The 17774-nt window shown below is 35.7% G+C and overlaps 1 protein-coding gene across 1 annotated transcript in view; it reads left to right on the top strand.

Moving 5' to 3' along the window:
* Positions 1 to 17774, top strand: part of LOC149797538 (uncharacterized) — a 94612-nt gene that overhangs the window by 15757 nt on the left and 61081 nt on the right. The window contains exons 11-15 of the mRNA XM_089960774.1: positions 3443 to 3565; positions 4750 to 4951; positions 5409 to 5492; positions 6195 to 6284; positions 6818 to 7512. Coding sequence (XP_089816900.1) covers positions 3443 to 3565; positions 4750 to 4951; positions 5409 to 5492; positions 6195 to 6284; positions 6818 to 7512 — 1194 coding nt within the window. The remainder of the gene's footprint in view (positions 1 to 3442; positions 3566 to 4749; positions 4952 to 5408; positions 5493 to 6194; positions 6285 to 6817; positions 7513 to 17774) is intronic.

Genomic DNA, 17774 nt, shown 5'->3' with positions numbered 1-17774 from the left:
ACGCTCTAAAGAAATATATAGAGACTAATCATATACGGAGCGACTGTCCATGTGATTTCATTGGTTGGACAAGTCGTGAGACACCAATGAACATCCATGCGGTTTTGCCAATTTGACAAGGTAAGACTACATTAGTACATGATTGTATTGATGTTTCTAAGATTTGATCCAGCTGGTACCAAACCAAAATGTGCTTTCAAATACGAAAATTATAACACCAGGGGAGTTATCTATGCTTAGATATATAGTCATTATTAGTGAACAGCAAGGAACAAGTCGTCTTTGTAGTTAGATCTCCCAAAAGGTGCCATAATTAAGGAAGGATCTATACTCTTAGGGTGACTGTTCCTGCGACTCCCTTCTCATATCCATAAATGACCAGATTGTTGTAGTTAAGGATACATTGTTTCGACATTAAGTGCATCGTTTACAGAAATATTAACTTCATCCAAGCCTGCAAATTCCTAAAAATGAATGAAGTTAAAACTACTTCAGTGAAAGCTCAATATATAAAAAAATATATAGTTAGTGCATATTTATAAAAGCGATAACGGCTCAGGCAACAGTTATATGCATTCTTAATTGTTAAGATCGCTGCATAATTAGCGGCACTCAAAGTATTTCCATGTCACCTAGTATGTAGTTTTGTTCTGCATTAACCTGATATGTAAGACAGTGAAGAAATCGGAACACACCTAATACGAATTCTGCTAAAAAGCTCGTATATTTGAAACTTAATACTCAACTCCTTATCTTAACGTTCGCTCTTATGATTTATTGTTGCTTACTCTACAACTGTATTTGGCAATCACACAAAACATACAGATTACCCAGGAGAGGCCATATTGGATCTTAATGCAAGTTACTTAAGAAATAAATCCAGGAACATTAGTAAAGTGATTGAGATCCTTGAATAACTGGGCTGGAAAATGTTCAAGTCAAAGTCATTATTCAACTCGTGTAAATTGCAATCTCTTAACATTTTACTACTAAATCTACCAATATATGATCCCAGTATTGTTTAAAATCAAGGTAATATTGAACTTCCTGTGATACATTTAAATTTGCCGCTCTCACTAAGAAGAATAATTTAGAAAGGCGTTCGACAAAGACATGTTTACTTACTGCACTATCCTGTTCATTTTCTCTGTTTTCTTTTGTTTGAAATGACCAATGCAGGGCAACGAAATAGTTTCGTAAACAATGCTAGTATAGATATGCACAATTCAGGTCGTTAAAACGTATGCAACTGAAAGTATCGCTGGTTTGTCATTATAAAGTTCTTGGCTGAAAATGCTTAAAATAAAACGTTTGCGTTATTTGAACGTCATTCGTTTTAATTTTGATTCCTCTATCGCAATGTATCATTAAATCCAACTCACAACTTGTTTTGTTAAGAATATATCTCATTTTTTTGAGATGCCACAATCCTTGTTATGAGAAGAAAAACTATTCAAGAGATTGCTCTTGTTCTGACATGATATTCTAATCGAAGTTACTAAGCAATTTGCAGTTAAATGTGATTTCACTATTATTAAATGTTCAGTTTGATCTCGAAGTAGAAACAGCGCATGTATAATATGCATACAAGAGATATAATTAGAAAACGCATGTATAATATGGATGCAATAGATAGAACTAGAAACATTCCATGTATGATATGCACACAAGAGATAGAATTAGAAAAATCGCATGTATACTATGCATACAAGAGATAGAATTAGAAAAAGCGAACGTATAATATGCACACAAGAGATATAATTAGAAAAAAGCGCATGTATAATATGCATACAAGAGATATAATTAGAAAAAGCGCATGTATAATATGCATACAAGAGATATAATTAGAAAAAGCGCATGTATAATATGCATACAAGAGATATAATTAGAAAACGCATGTATAATATGGATGCAATAGATAGAACTAGAAAAATTCCATGTATGATATGCACACAAGAGATAGAATTAGAAAAATCGCATGTATACTATGCATACAAGAGATAGAATTAGAAAAAGCGAACGTATAATATGCACACAAGAGATATAATTAGAAAAAGCGCATGTATAATATGCATACAAGAGATATAATTAGAAAAAGCACATGTATAATATGCATACAAGAAGTAGAATTAGAAAAAGTGCATGTGTAATATGCATACAAGAGATAGAATTAGAAAAAGCGCATGTATAACATGCACACAAGAGATATATTTAGAAAAATCGCATGTATAATATACATACAAGAGATATAATATAATTAGAAAAAGCGCATGTATAATATGCATACAAGAGATAGAAATAGAAAAGCGCAAGTATGATATGCATACAAGATATAGAAGCACATACTAGTGAAGAAATAAGATTTTTGATGTTAATAGGCCGGTGTTACATTGATAAAGTACACCCTAATAAGCGAGAGTTTTTTTATACTTTGCACATCAACTTTGGAGACCAACAAATTAATCTACCAATTCTCTTGCGACCGTCAATCAATTATTACATAATCTAATTGCAGAGAACAGCTTACAAGAAAAAACGAGGATCTATATGGCGTAACGTAATGGTGTCCAGTTTTGAACAGTTCACCTAGCTTCGAAATTACTTCCGTTTTACATTTTCAATAGAAGAAATATTGCTATCTACCAGCCTATATAACGTTCTATAAGGAGTACGCTTTCTTGACACGACACATTTACATAAAAAGTTTATTTTGACAAGTGTGGCTTCATTGCGTAAGGATGTACTTAGTCAAAGAATTTGGCTTCATGCCTACGTACATTTGGATCTTGATGTTTGCTAAGCGTTTGTTTGTAATATACATTCTTCCTCAGTGTATAGATTTCTATCATGCTGGATATGACATTTACAAAATACCAGACTGGAAGATGATAGCCTGGAACTAACGGAGTAGAATAATATTATTGAGCAGTGTTTGTTCTTTGTCCCTCTTTCTCTGATCTATTTCATCCTTCTCCTTTTGTTCGTTAGCAGCATAAGCTAATATTATCTACAGTAGCAGTATAATTACGGTGGAATGTTGTTCCCACTTCATATATCATGGCCCGTCTTATACATCTCCTTTATTCTGCAATGTTTTACTATGCCTGTACGTAATGGATTGTACTATATAGTGCGCTGTCTTAAAGTGTTAGGACACTTTTCTTTCATGAGCCTTGTTTTTGTTAATTTATACACAACATATTAGAAAACAATGATATTTGTTTCAAACGTAGCATTTTTATCGAATCTCATGAACTATGTTTAATTTTACTTGAAAGTAACCATGGTTAGCTTTTATTTGTTATGCTTTGTAAGGTCTATAGTTGCAGCAAATATTATTACTGCAACTATTACTACAAATATTACTGCTAATAACAACAAGAACAAACAACATCAATAACAATAATAATAATTTGTACAACGCACTTATGTTTATTACAAGACAAGAACTGGATATCGCAAAGAGAGAATTCAATGAGGAGAGAAGAAAGTTCGTAAAAGAATTTCAAAGAAGTAAGGAGCAAATCAAACAACTTGAGGACGAGAAAAATGAACTTCTGAACAGGTTTGTTCTTGAACAATTAACAATAAGGTGTGATACATATGGACAGTAATTTCTTAAGAATGACATGTAAAGGTTTCAGAAGCATTGTGATGAATTTTTCTGGAAAGAAGTTATTCTTGTGCTGCTTCTGTAGTGCACGTTCATATATTTGGCTTTTGTCTTTACTTTGGTTTGCTTACAAGAACCATGTTCAAAGTTATTTTACTTATTTGCTTCCAGAAGCTTCCGATATTCATGTCTTAGATGAGCATTCCTGTCTTTGCGTTTGCATGATTATGCCGAATTACTCAGATGATAATGATTGCAAATTGGCTGATATTACAGAAACTATTAGAAATACTCAAGGTTGCCATTTTTATCCATCTTAGTCGAAACCAATCAGACCCGATCTCACTTTCAAATAAACTTTGCCATTAGATATAGTCATGTAGTCTTTTGTAATTGTAATGCGTTCCTTGATGCTTACTACTTGTCATACCCCTGTTTTGTTTTTGCATTATGAGAGTGGAAAGCACTCAGGTTAATGAAATACTAGTTTTGTTTTACCGTTTTGTTGTCATTCGGTTGCGCAAGTGTGTCTGTATTTATATAGAAATCTAGTTTAGACTGAGGTCATGGAAACTTAAATCATCTGCTTGTTTGTTTGGTTTCCCATTGTTTCATGCAGTCATTGCAAATTGCAGAGGCGTTCAATGCATATTATTGTGAACAATGTTTGTCGTTATCTTACATTAGGTATGTAAGTGTGCATGGAGGTCATCTGCATTAGTCGCACAGTTTATCTTCTGCTGATGGTTATTTTTGGGGAAATGGTTCTGTAAAGATATAATTGTTTGTTGTATTAATGTTAAGTTCTATTTTGTGTGATGAAAGAAGTTGGAATGTAAATTATTCCTGTCCATCTTGGTAATACGAATACTGTTATTGAAATTATAATTGACCGCTGGCCATTATAACGGAACTCTGGCGCATTATATTTCAAATGCTGTATATGAACTATCAACGTGTTTGTATTTAGCTGACATTTATTTGTTTAATGTTTAAGACGTTTTGCCGTCGAACTACACCTTTTGAAACAGAGACCAAGTCAAGAAGTCGCATAGTACACTTACACTTTTTAAAGATAAGCAAGGAGGAAGATTGAGTTTCATTTTATTTTTTCATTTGAATTTTACCCAAGTAAGACTCAGCTCCAAAGCCGCGGCAAAGATGACCCACGACAACCCAAATATTACAGATCTGAGTGACCAGAATAGGCCAACAAAGATTGCAGAACGATATTTGGAACTTTACGACAACCAGTGGACAGATGCTTTCGACAGTCTGCTGCATAAACATGACCAGTCAGAGACTGGTGCTATAGAATTTCTCCTTGATGTGCTCTATGTAAGTGTAAATGTAACAACAACATATGTCAGAATATGTATATATATATGAATGATATATCCTAAATATATGAAAACCCATTATCCATCTATTCATCTATCCATCCATAAATACTTCCTATGGACTTTCAAGTCTATGAATGTGTGTGCTACATTAATATAGTGAAAACAAACCTTTAATAATTGCCATTGCCTATTGATATTGAAACGATTTTGTCCCCATACATATCGTTTGTTTTCAGAGACGAGTCCTAAATGTCCACGCGAAACGATACGTGCGTGGTAACAAGAGTATAAATTGTCGTAATTGTTGTTACAGATGACCTGATTTAAAATTTTCATACCTACAAAAGCATCTACAGTGAACGATGATCAAACCGAATTATATTACCATGATTTCTATATGACCAGATTCTATCCAAACATATTTTTAAGATTCATATTATGATTTTTGACAGATTTCCTTTAGTGTGTGCAAAGAGGCTAGAAAACAGAGAGAGCGTCTTTTAGAAGCTCTGAAAGGATATATCGGCGAGGATGAGGTACGTTCATTTAGATCTCGTTTTTTTAAAACATATAATCTTGTGATGATAAGAATAATCATACATTTAAATCTTGTTTCTCAACATGAATTCTTATGATTATAGGAATAATCAACTCTTTGCCGTTCCAAAGAGTTGTATATCTTAGATAGTAAGTTTTCTTCATTTATCACACATATGTGTCATTTTGTGTTTCAGGATGATGTTAACACTTAAAGTATAACGATAATTTCATAGGGAAGATATACACCACAGATCAGTGGCTCAAACCCGTTTATCTCAAATGCTACCTGTGCGTGAACCACTTGCTCTAGCCGAGCATACACCTCGTGCTGGCACATGTGACAAATTACTCTACATTTATGAGGCATTTTGTTTTACTCCTACAATGACCCGGTATCAACTCAGAGCGACAAACTATCACACCTGAGTGGTCATTAATATTGCTGATTCCAAATGTTAAAGGGAAAATGTGAACACTCGTAGCCGGCATTGAACTCGAATCTTCTGAATGATAGCTGGGCGCTTTTGCATTTGAAAGCAAGTTACAAGCATATGATTCGAAATATCAAACATACCTTGTTTGATATTTAATTTTATTACTTTGCTGAAGGCAAGATTGTTGGAAATAAAATTATGGTATGTCGCTTTGTGTTAGACCTCATTCAATAAGTTTTTTTATATTGTTTGATACTCTTTTAGGATAATGATGATGTGACGATACTTGAGGTGATGAGAACATTAAAAGGTACCAAGCGGAACATTAAGAAAATGCAGGAACAATTTAAGCAGGTAATTACCGTTATGTAAATTGGTTTCTTTTAATCAAAATGAATGATAAAAAAACGAAAGGAATAATTGTTATCCTAGTTGACTCCTGTAAATGCAGTTTAATCAGCACGTATGCATTTTCTTCTTCGCCGTCAAAACAAGCATGATGGAAGTTGTGTTGCAATTTTGGACTAGAAATTTGTATTGCATACTGTAGAAGAAATTCTATGTATATTACAGATCCTGAATTGACAATGCATATTTAATATCAACCCACTTGTAAATAAGTATTGATTTCTTCTGAAAACCATTGGTCAGCTACAACGTGATATATTCTTATAATAAAAAATCTCAGTGACACTTGAGCTCTATTTTTCTGCAAACTGGCAAAGCTTCGAGCATTTCATTTCTTAATCAGCCATTTGTTAAGAACTAACGATTCAAGAAAATGGATCATAATACAGTGCAAATAAATAAAAATAGCACGCCATTTGACAATAGACCTCACATTTCTGTTATGAAATGATTCTTTGAATATATGTAATTTTTCACAGAATGTGGAGGAAAAGCTGGCTGAGAAAACAAATTACAAGGAAAAGATCCAGGACATAAAATCATATATCAATGAATGCGTGGAAGTGTGCCTGCTGATGAATATCCAGGAGCCGCCCGTGGAATTAAAAGGCCTTGTATTGTCACATGGCGATCCATTCGATTTCTCATCCTTGAGACCGTACACCAGATCTGGGAATCTAATTAAATACATAGTATGGCCGGCTATGTACTTGCATCAGAATGGCCCCCTCCTATGCAAAGGGGTTGCACAGGGCATGCCTTACTCGTCTAGTGTAAACACACAGATGAGCGCGAAACACGATGCTAATAGCAAAACAATTGCAACAGAGGTCAGTGAACAACAGGCAGATACCAAAGTGGAATCATTTAATGATCAAGTTTCAAACGACGAAACCGAAAACATTGAGCTGGATAATCACAAGAAAAAACTCAAAGCATCACCAACTTTAACAGGTTCACACAACGAATTTAGTCCGCATCAGTCACAGAGAAAAAGTGAGAAGAGTAGGAGCCAGTATGATACACCTGGAAGTACCCAATTGACGCATATCGCACGCATGGACGCAATTAGTCAATCCACTGAGACCTCGTCAAATCATTCAACAACGGCATGGAAGCAAGAAAGTGTCGACAAACCAGTAAAAAATTATAAAACCGTAATTGTCGTTAAATAACCAACCACACGTTAATAGAATACGTGTGTCTGCAATATTTTGATGTCTTTAGGAAAGACAAAGAGATTTTGGAATCGTCTATGATTTACATTGTAGCTATATTGTCATAATTTCAATGTAGACTACCTTAATAAAGAACACTTGTAACATATTTTGATATCCATTAAAAAAGATTCGACGAAGTAATTTTATATTAAAAAGTTTTTGGTCACTTGCATGTTCTTCGTTTGGTCTCAATATAATTTGATCTATTTGCCAGCATAATGAAGTCATGATTGGGAGGAGAAAGGGGACCGAAAAGTGTACGGTGGAGATAGAACATGCCTATTCTCCGAAACCAAATGAAGATTTAATGCACCGAAATGAATGAATAAAACTGAATGCAAACCTAATTTGATGATACGTATTATGTTATTAATATCAACATGAGTAAACTCTTGGATAAATTAGTTGACTATGAAGAAAGCATTTTTCATCATTATCATCACCATCATCATCAAACCCTTAACCCAAGACGTAGTTGGGGTACCACAGTTGACTATACAACCAATTCTCTCCATCTTTCCCTGTTCTCTACTGCCCTTTGGGAATCTCCAAATCTGTCCATTCCTTAATGTTGTCTTCCCACCTCTTTTTCTGTCTGCCTCTTATTCTGCATCCTCGCACTGTGCCTTGCAAGATTGTTTTTGCCATTCCAGATAATCTTGAGACATGACCGTACCACTTCAGTTTGCGTTTTTTTTTTTTTACGGTGGTCAAGAGGTCTTCATAGGATCCGATGGCTCGTTGGATCCTGTTGTGGACTTCTTTGTTGGTTACATGGTCAGTGTATGAGATGCCCCTTCACTGTGGATATGATGCGAGTGTCCATGTTTCACAAGCATACAGAAAGATGGATATGAAAATCAACCTGATTTTGGAACCAAAATCAATGTTGGTATCTTTCCATATCCTGCAAAGTAGTTCTGGTTTGGAGCCCTCATATGTGATATCTTAAGTACTTGGAACTTGTGACTCTTTCCAGCTTCTGTCCACTGACCTTTATTTCTGTATTGATGTCTTGGTGTTGTTTGTCATCAGTTACATTTATTTATGCATAGTGGTAAAATCAGTATTATAGAGTTGGGGGTGAAAGAGGACTGAAAATTGCATTAAGGTTACACATACAATTTACCGCATCTTGAACTTCTCTGGTTGTTTACGGCTGTATGTCTCTATTTGTACATCTAACTTCTACCCAACTATCATCATGAACATGTTTTCGGCGAAATCGTTTCATTTTAAGACAAATTTAAAAATAACTTTGTCAATAGGTTTTTCTTTCATATTGAAAATTTGAAAAAACATGGTCGAAACAAGTTTGCAAAAACTTGAAGAAAGAGGGCTAGGTTTCGATCGACGGGGCAGATCCGTTGCTTAGTACCTTGAAATAAGATTTCATGACTGTAAACATAATTTTATCAGTAAAAAGGTAGAAAATAAACAAGAACAAGAAACGGTTGATTATCTATTTCCTTATTATATTTGCTGACTAATTTTAATATTTGTCATATATTTAAGGTAAATTGCAATTAGTTGCACACAATATTTATTTTTCGTACATCCGAGTTCAGTTACATTAGTTTCTATGATTTTTATTTAATTATGATTCATTCTTAGAACATAGGTATTGCGCTTAGACTTGGCAATGATATTATTATATTAGACTTTTAATCATTATGATTATAATTAATGCCAGCGAAGTAAACAAGTTATTTTAATTACCAGAAAGTACTTACTATGCAGTCTGTTGGCAGAGAGAGAGAGAGAGAGAGAGAGAGAGAGAGAGAGAGAGAATTTTAAAAAGATTATGAGTTACGATTTTAACCTATTGAAGTTTGCGAACTGAATTAAATTTTACAATAATATTGGAAATATGAACTGAACTTCAGTGATAATGTTGTACCGATATAACTTGCTTACGTGTTTATTTTAGTCTTACATTTCTTTTATCCATTATTGTACACACATTTCTCGAGGATTGAGCTGTGTTAAACAAAATATATTCGCATACCTACGTTCGTGCTGATCGGCACTCATATTCATACTGCTGAACTTCATATTGTGCGGTATAGACTCTTCAAATTTTGATATGGTACTTGTTTAATCGCATGGAGACTATTGTACACGTTTTGTAATGTAATGAAACCAAGTCAGTTGCAACAATGAATGCATATGAACGTATCACTGTATGATTACTTTTCACATAATACGCATGATCTCTCTGTCTCTGTCTGTCTGTCTCTTTGTCTCTCTTTGTCTCTCTGTCTGTCTGTCTGTCTCTCTCTCTCTCTCTCTATATATATATATATATATAGATATATATCTTCATTGATATGGAGACTAAGCGCTACAATTTTCCTACCATAAGATATTAAATTGATTTGAAAGAAATATATGTAAGACGAAACCTTTCCTGACATATTTGCACAAGTGGCACTAGCCCCACGGAGGAAGGTGTCGAAATCTCAATTAACGTCTATTAATAAACATCTATCTCACATGACACATCTATTTGTTTTCTTTCTTTATCCATATTTCTTTTATATAAATTACATTTTGCTGTATATTATGACATTAGTGACTTGCGACGGAAGTGAATCAGCATACTTTTTCTGTAAGCAAATGGAATATTAACAATATACGACAATCGTGATATACGTAGTGTATTTCGATTTCAAAGACTCTCATTCATTATATATATAAATGCAAAAGTGTATGCTTCATCATAAGATAGTATATCAATGTTTACCTTTGTCTAGTTTATCGAGTCCTTGAATATATCTCTGTTGATTTATTTAAAGTATATTTCATTTAAAAAACATACTCTTTTAAATACACACATATCTACATGACGTCACTCTTCAAACCTTTTCACGTGTTACGTGTAATGACTACAGATTCACTTCTCTGCAATTCCATTTATGCAGTTAAAATTTGTGATTGTCATGGCTATAGCTGCTGTCTCATTTTGCATCACGCATGTATGGTTTTTATAAGAGAAGGGAGAAGGATCTATGATCTGAGCACTTTGTTCTCTCTGGTTTTGAAGGCTGATGTTAAATGTCATTGCTAAGGAATATATATATATATATATATATATATATATATATATATATATATATATATATATATATATATATATATATATGCAGGTTATTCAGATGTTGAACGTTTCAAACATTCTTCATAGCAAAGTCATCTAACAGTAGAACAATGACATATTCTCTGTGTTTAGAAAACAACAATGCATACATATTTTATGTAGAATTGTCAGCTGTACCTGTATTGGTACTAAATTAAATAACATGTATATATAAGAAAGTTGACATAGACATCCATATTTATTTTATTATTCCTGTTACAATATAAACTGACTGTGCTTGTGTATTGATTTTATAAGTACATTACATGCTTTCTAAGTTGTTTTACATCTTTATATATGTTTTTACACTGTATAATAAAAATGTATAACAAATTATGAACTATACTTAAAACGTGCTTTAATATGTAAACACAAGGTATATATGAAATTTGTTCTTGAATTATAAATCAAGAATCTTCATTGAGTTTTAGAACTCACAGTATTGTTTACACTATAGATCATAATAAACCAGACGACTAATCAATGTTCCACTTATTCCTTCACACATAAATGCTATTTTCATCGATGCATTTTAATACATTTGTCTAATATCATTCTAGTCCATGATACGAATGTTACAATTGTAAGCTAAATAAAAGAAAGAAGCAAGAAAAGTTTCGTCGAAATTTAAGAGGAACTTGCAGTATTGTGAAATAGATTTAAAATAATCCTAGACGTTTTATTATAAGTTCGAAAGAGTAAAGCGTTCAGAATGACTACCAGGTTTTGAATGTGCTAATATCAAAAGCATTAAATATTATTTGAATTTCGAACATTCCTGTTATATCACAATCGCATTGTCCATGTTGTCTTTGAATGACTTCATAATTATTCGAAAATATTGCTTAGTTGTATGATTTTTATGAGCAATTAATATTTGCAATAAATTTGTTAAATTTACAAACTACTGGGTCATCGTATTCCACAGATATTAATTATGTAGTTGACATAGTTTTTTAGAGCATGTGGGAAGATGCGACCAGCACTATTTTTCTTAATTTAGACGCAATAATGCTGTGCAAGAAGACGAGAAAGAGGTTGTTCACAGAATAAAAAAATTCTTTCTAAGTTTGTCACCTCATTCCCAGAAACCTATTTCATTTTCCACGCCATAAGTTCATAATTTTGAAAACTGGTGCTAGTCGTTAAAATGCGCAGATTATAGTGTAATAGTATGATGTGTGAATAAAAGTCATACAGAGGAATATTGGACTCGGTTCTTAACTACTCACTTCATGATCACTTGCATATAATACGATCATCTTGAGGCATTGAACTCCAAATAAAAGTGGAAAGAACATTAGGTTTCTTACTTAAACATTATTTTACATTAAATTTTATACTTAAATGACCGAAGTAGTGAATGGGGATACCTTAGCGACAATGGGACTTTAGTATTTAAATAGTGTGTTGGTACCCTGGCCACATGGGGAATTTAACATGGGTGGGATACCCTGGCGAAAAGGGGAATTTAACACAGGGATGTATAGCGACAATGTATTGGGGTTGTCAAGCGACGAAGGAAATATGAAAGGGTTGACGTCACGGTGCTGGACACAGGGGAGACAATGGCAACAATGTTGCAAGTGGCTGACCTCAATCGGGAGGAGCAGTGTTGCAAGGGGCTGACCTGAATACGCACTACTCTAGGTAGAGACAAACACAATATAGACATAGACATAGAGCTATGGTTAGAGACAGATACATATACAAACAAAAAAAAAAACAACTATACAACCAACACAAAATGTTTTTAGCAAGAAAAAATTGGTACTTTTTCAAGACATATGAGTGGCCCTGAAAAGAGCCTTTCGCTTTCGTCTAAAGGTTGTCATCTCTTCTTCTACTCCACCAGTTTCTCATTTTGTACAACACATTTTTCCTCCTCTCTCTTCCATTCTCCTTCTTCTCCTTTTCATCCTCCTCCTCTTGTTCTTCTTCTTTAAGCATCTTATCTTTGTAGACTTTAATTTGTTCTTTTTCTTCACAACCTCCTTCTCCTCCTTTTCTCTTTGATAAGGTCCATGAATATGTTCTTCCTTCTCCTTAAATTATTAATCTTCGATCGGTGGGGGCTATAACATCCATACTCGATCCTGAGTAGCATTTCCTTCACCATCCTCAAAAATCATCCAGTACCCCTTGCACATTCCGTAACTTCTCTAGGATATTGCCAACCATTGCTGACTATTCAATGTTGACTTGACTGCGTGAATGATGAGATTACATTAGTGTCGCTTGCGCAACTTTTACCATTCCGCAGTAGCGGACTAATTAATTGTTCGATTAGGATGGAAGAAGAGCCTCATCCCCAAACGCAATTAAAACACAGAGTGTGCTACTTAATTTTGTCATATTTTGGTAAAATTAATTCCCAAGGGACGAACAACGAGTGGGATTGGAAGCACCCATTCTCATCGCTATGAAATCTGCCTCTACTGCTTCGCTTATTAAGGGATTGTACGCCACTTATAGAGACACCCCGGTATCGGTTTAATGTGTGCATATCACACTATTGGATCCAATGTTCGGCTGAGGGTGGGTGGTAGGGATATGGTTAGGAACGGAGCCGTTTGTATCATCCAGTGCTAATTTAGATCCCATTTTCCGAAATGTAAACAGCATCATGCAGAATTTTGAATAAATGTATCTGTGATGTTGACCATAGGCAAGAAGGAATATATAGGGTTTGAATTAGTTATAGTTTGCATGGCTTATCTATAATTTAATTTATTATTTTTCTTAGCAGGGCCTGATGGGTTAGGGTTTGACGACCAATTCACTTTATATACCTCAAGCACGGACGTGAAGGAAAACATCCCCTCTCACCAACTATCCATATCACATTCCAAACAATTCACAGAGATAATAGTGCTGACGTAAAATAATTTCTTTACAAACCAACACACTAATATCAACAAAATCCAAAATACTCCATACCAACATATAGTGGAGAAGGAAAGTGTTTATTTACAAAACACATCATCACCTATAATCACATCAGCAAAGGCGTCAGTGTTTATGGTTACATTACTTCACCTCCACACAAAACAAACTCAGTAGAGTAGTGACAAAGGTGTTGTTATGGGGAAAACACACACACACACACACTATCACACCATCAATGGAGTTAGTGTTTATAGTTAGACTACTCCACATTCGCACAAAACAAACACTCATTAGTGTAAGGACATGGTTTTTTGTTAAGGAAAATACAAATACACTCATGCATACACACACTACCAACAAACACTAATATTATTGGCACATTGATCAGTCTCTCTTTTTTAGAGATCTGGTTAGCCCTGAGAGGGGCTGTTAAAAAAAATAAAACTACAAATGCACCTGGTTAATGCCTGCACCTTCCAGGCCGGGAACCACACACACATCGCCGACTCGAGTCCTGCTCCCAATGTATCAATGTGGTTGAGAGTGCGGAGGCAGCTTGAGTGGCTTCAGATCCCCAATCTTCAGTTTGTGGGATTCTGAAGTATCTCTCCATTAATAATCTTCGTCCTGCCTGCTGATGCTGCGGTGGCCTCTTTACTTACTGAGACACTGCGGATTCCATTCTCGCCGCTGTCTCTCCAAGTCTTAACAGTTTTCAATCTGGGTGACAGCGGCTCTCGGTACTGGTACTGGTTGTAGCTGACGTTGTTGTGGAGGTGATGGCGTCATCACCGTAAGCTTGACCTCACACGTGTTCCTCATCGTCAGGTGAGACAAAATTCTCTTTTTTCCTTCTCCTCTTTTGTCTTGTCCTCCTTCTTTTCTTCAATCCTAGCTTCCTCTGCAATAGCCTCTATGGCCAGCTCATCCAGGGGGTGACTGGCATACTCCAGATATATTTGAAATTTCAACAGTTTGGCAATTCTCCTCATCTTCTCAGATCTTGATCAGCGAATGATGGGTAGCCAAACTGACGAACGCTCCGCTTTAAGTTTTTGAAGCACGGACGTGAAGGGAAACACCCACTTTACACAAAAACTAATATCCACACCGCAACCAAAAGGGAACACTCACGTTCACCTTTCCTTACAAACACTTTATTACCATCAATACACACAAACCTAAAACAAACACACATACACTATCCTAAAAGCCAGGGAAACGAAGTGTTTATAGGCACACTTCTTTATTTTAGCTTACAATCACACTCTCAGACCAACAAATAACTACTTACAAATTTCGCAATAGAGTAGTATGTCTTTTCTAGAGATTTGGGATAGCCCTGAAAAGGGCTGTTTTGTTTGTTAAGAGTTTTGGCAATCATACAGTCCATGAACCTCTTTCTGGCTCCTGCTGATATTCTTGTTGTTGCTGCTGATGTTGCTGTTGATGCTGCTTCTGAAGTCTATACTTCTCTGTCCACTCTTTGTACTCCATTTTAATTTCTTCTTTAAAGAACTCTTCTATGAGGTCTTGTGCCGCTTAATCATCCTGACATTTTCTATCTCTTCAGGCTTTGGCATCAGCGTTTGCCTGACACGATGTAAATGGACGTTGGCTTTGTTCAGTTTAGCTAGTTTTGAAGATATCTTAACGAGCTGACGAGTCAATAATGACTGGCGAGACTGGAGACCGCATCGAGTTATGTCTCAAGCGCAGACGCGATAGAAAACATCACTACGCTCCTTTTTGGTTGGAACACTATAGCTCATCTAATGTAGAAGGACAGAGAGAAGTCATAGAGCGTATATCTTTATACACTATTCATTTTTGAAAACAAACCACAAGCACTTTTTTCAAAATTCAACATTATTATTCAATCAACAAGCAACCAACAAATAAAAAACATCAAAACATTTTTCAAATACCAAATTTTTGAAAAGATTGTGAAGTCAAGTTAGACTTCCATTGATGGAGGTAATTTGGCCATTGATGTACATTATGTTCCCTAGCTAAAGGCAAGATGTATCCATATTAGTCACTAAACCGTCTATCTACTTTATGATCGTTTCAAGAATGATCACGATCAAAACAAATCACTAAATGTTCTAAGGGATATTCAAGACTGCGTTGATGAAGAAAATACACACAATGTTGTTAACACACCATGTAATCTGTGCCTTGTAATTTCACATTATTGAATAGTGTCGTCTGGGAATTTCTTCGCATTCAGTCGATGATGTGGTCTTTCAAAGGTGGTAATCCATACAAATAAAAATACTCCGTGAGGAATGTCGACGGCTACCTAGTGGGTTCATGAGAGATGACTGTTGTCCGTATTGATGACATGAACTTGATGGTTTTTACGGTTGGAACGAGGAAGTTCATCTTCAGCGCACACGACATGATTCGGAGAAGCAGTGTACGAACAGTATTTGAAAAGCTAATACAGTTCTCAGGTATCAATTTTGTTTTGTTTTTTCTTGTTTAACAGGTGACGATAAGTCATCAATTCAATCCTAACGTTTTGCTTGAAAATCTTCAATTTGTCTCCGTACTCTGTGAAAAGAGAGATTCGTTGCAACGGATATCCTTAGAAATGAATAATCACGCAGATCTTTATATCACTATGCAACATTGTGTCTTCCGAGATGAGACCCCAAGCGTCATCCAGATACTCGTCCAATTGTTCTTCTTGGCTTTTTATCATACCTTTATAGTGCTGAATTTGACTGGGGTGATCGCTTTGACATTCATAACAACGTTTCTTGGTCAACCCTGTAATTGTTTCTGCCCGGTGATTGGCAAAGCAGGAGACTAAATGTTGTTCTTGTTCTGGCCATCTGGTCATCATCATATCCTCTACGTCTTTGTCGGTTTTGGTGGTTGGTTCTGCTTCTAATATATCCTCCCATTCCATGTCCAAAGAGTCTCCACCATCTCGGTTAGAGCTTCTGCAAACTGACATTCCAGACACAGTTGACCGGATTGTATAGGGTGGAAAAATGCCCTTCGTAGCTGCCGTGGTCTGGAGTGAAATAAATGGCCTACAAAGTGTGAGCTCCTGCATAATCGTCGTACGAAATACCGTGGCTGGTGTTGGTCCCTAAGTGTGCCCTGGCTTGGTACAGGGACAAGTACGATATCAAATAATTCTTCTCTGCAGACTTAGGTTTGAATGGTCTGGTACACAAGTTCTTGCCATCGCGACTGACTTCGATCTTAGACACTCTGTAGTGCTTAAACTCGGAAGGATTGGCAGTGACGGCTATGTCGAGGGCTTCGTTGCTGACGATATTAACGATTACACGTTTGAGTAACTATATTTGGAGTAGATGATCTTAGATCTTGGATCTGAGTCCAGCGGCAATGGTGAAGGTTTTTACTTCCTAACATCGTGTTGGATACATAGCGGTCGTTCTACTCAAAGTGTGACTAATGTCGTTTCCCACTTTAGGTAACACTTGCACGCGTCGCACGTAGAGTCTGGCGTCTTGGATGATGGTTTTATACTAGTTGGCATTGACGATCAAATGGAAAACGGTACTACTGCGATTTAGTCTCTGGCAGAGATACACCCTTCAACAAATACTTTTCTTGAATCCACAAGTCCAAACGCAAACGATCCATCAGTTCTAAACTACGTCCTAGCCGGATTTTATTTCGACGGTCGTTAAAGCTCACATTGTGAGGCTCGTCAGCTTCCGTCATGACTGTCATTGAACTTGTCCTAGCCCGCTGTGTCAGGTTTCCATACAACGCAAGCATCCAGATAGTCTTGGCATCTTTCCCGGACGTCAAGAAATTTTCGAGGTACGCTTGGTACGGGTATGAATCCATGCTGCTGATGATTAGTTTGTTATTCAATTACAAATTAACCTATCGGAGCAAGACATGCAGGAAGTGTTTAACGTGAGCTACTAATGCACCCGCTCCATGTGTTGTCCATTTTGACCACTTTGACCTTCAGATACAACTAACCGTTATTCAGTTCTATTTAAGCTTCGGGCTGTCCTTTGATTTCAAACTTATTCGGGGCTAAGGTTGTCAAAGAATAGATGGAATGAAATTCTTCCTATTGCGATTCTTGAATCGTCATTATAGTAGGTGGCAAGGCAAACAGATCCATTTCCTAAATGGAACCTTGGCAAGACTCTCGGTGCATAATTTTTCTGTTGTAATAATACA

The sequence above is a fragment of the Sinohyriopsis cumingii genome, chromosome 6 (assembly GCF_028554795.1).
Source record: "Sinohyriopsis cumingii isolate HCF-2022 chromosome 6, ASM2855479v2, whole genome shotgun sequence".
Taxonomy (NCBI): Eukaryota; Metazoa; Mollusca; class Bivalvia; order Unionida; family Unionidae; genus Sinohyriopsis; species Sinohyriopsis cumingii.
This window is presented reverse-complemented; position numbering and strand designations above follow the sequence as displayed.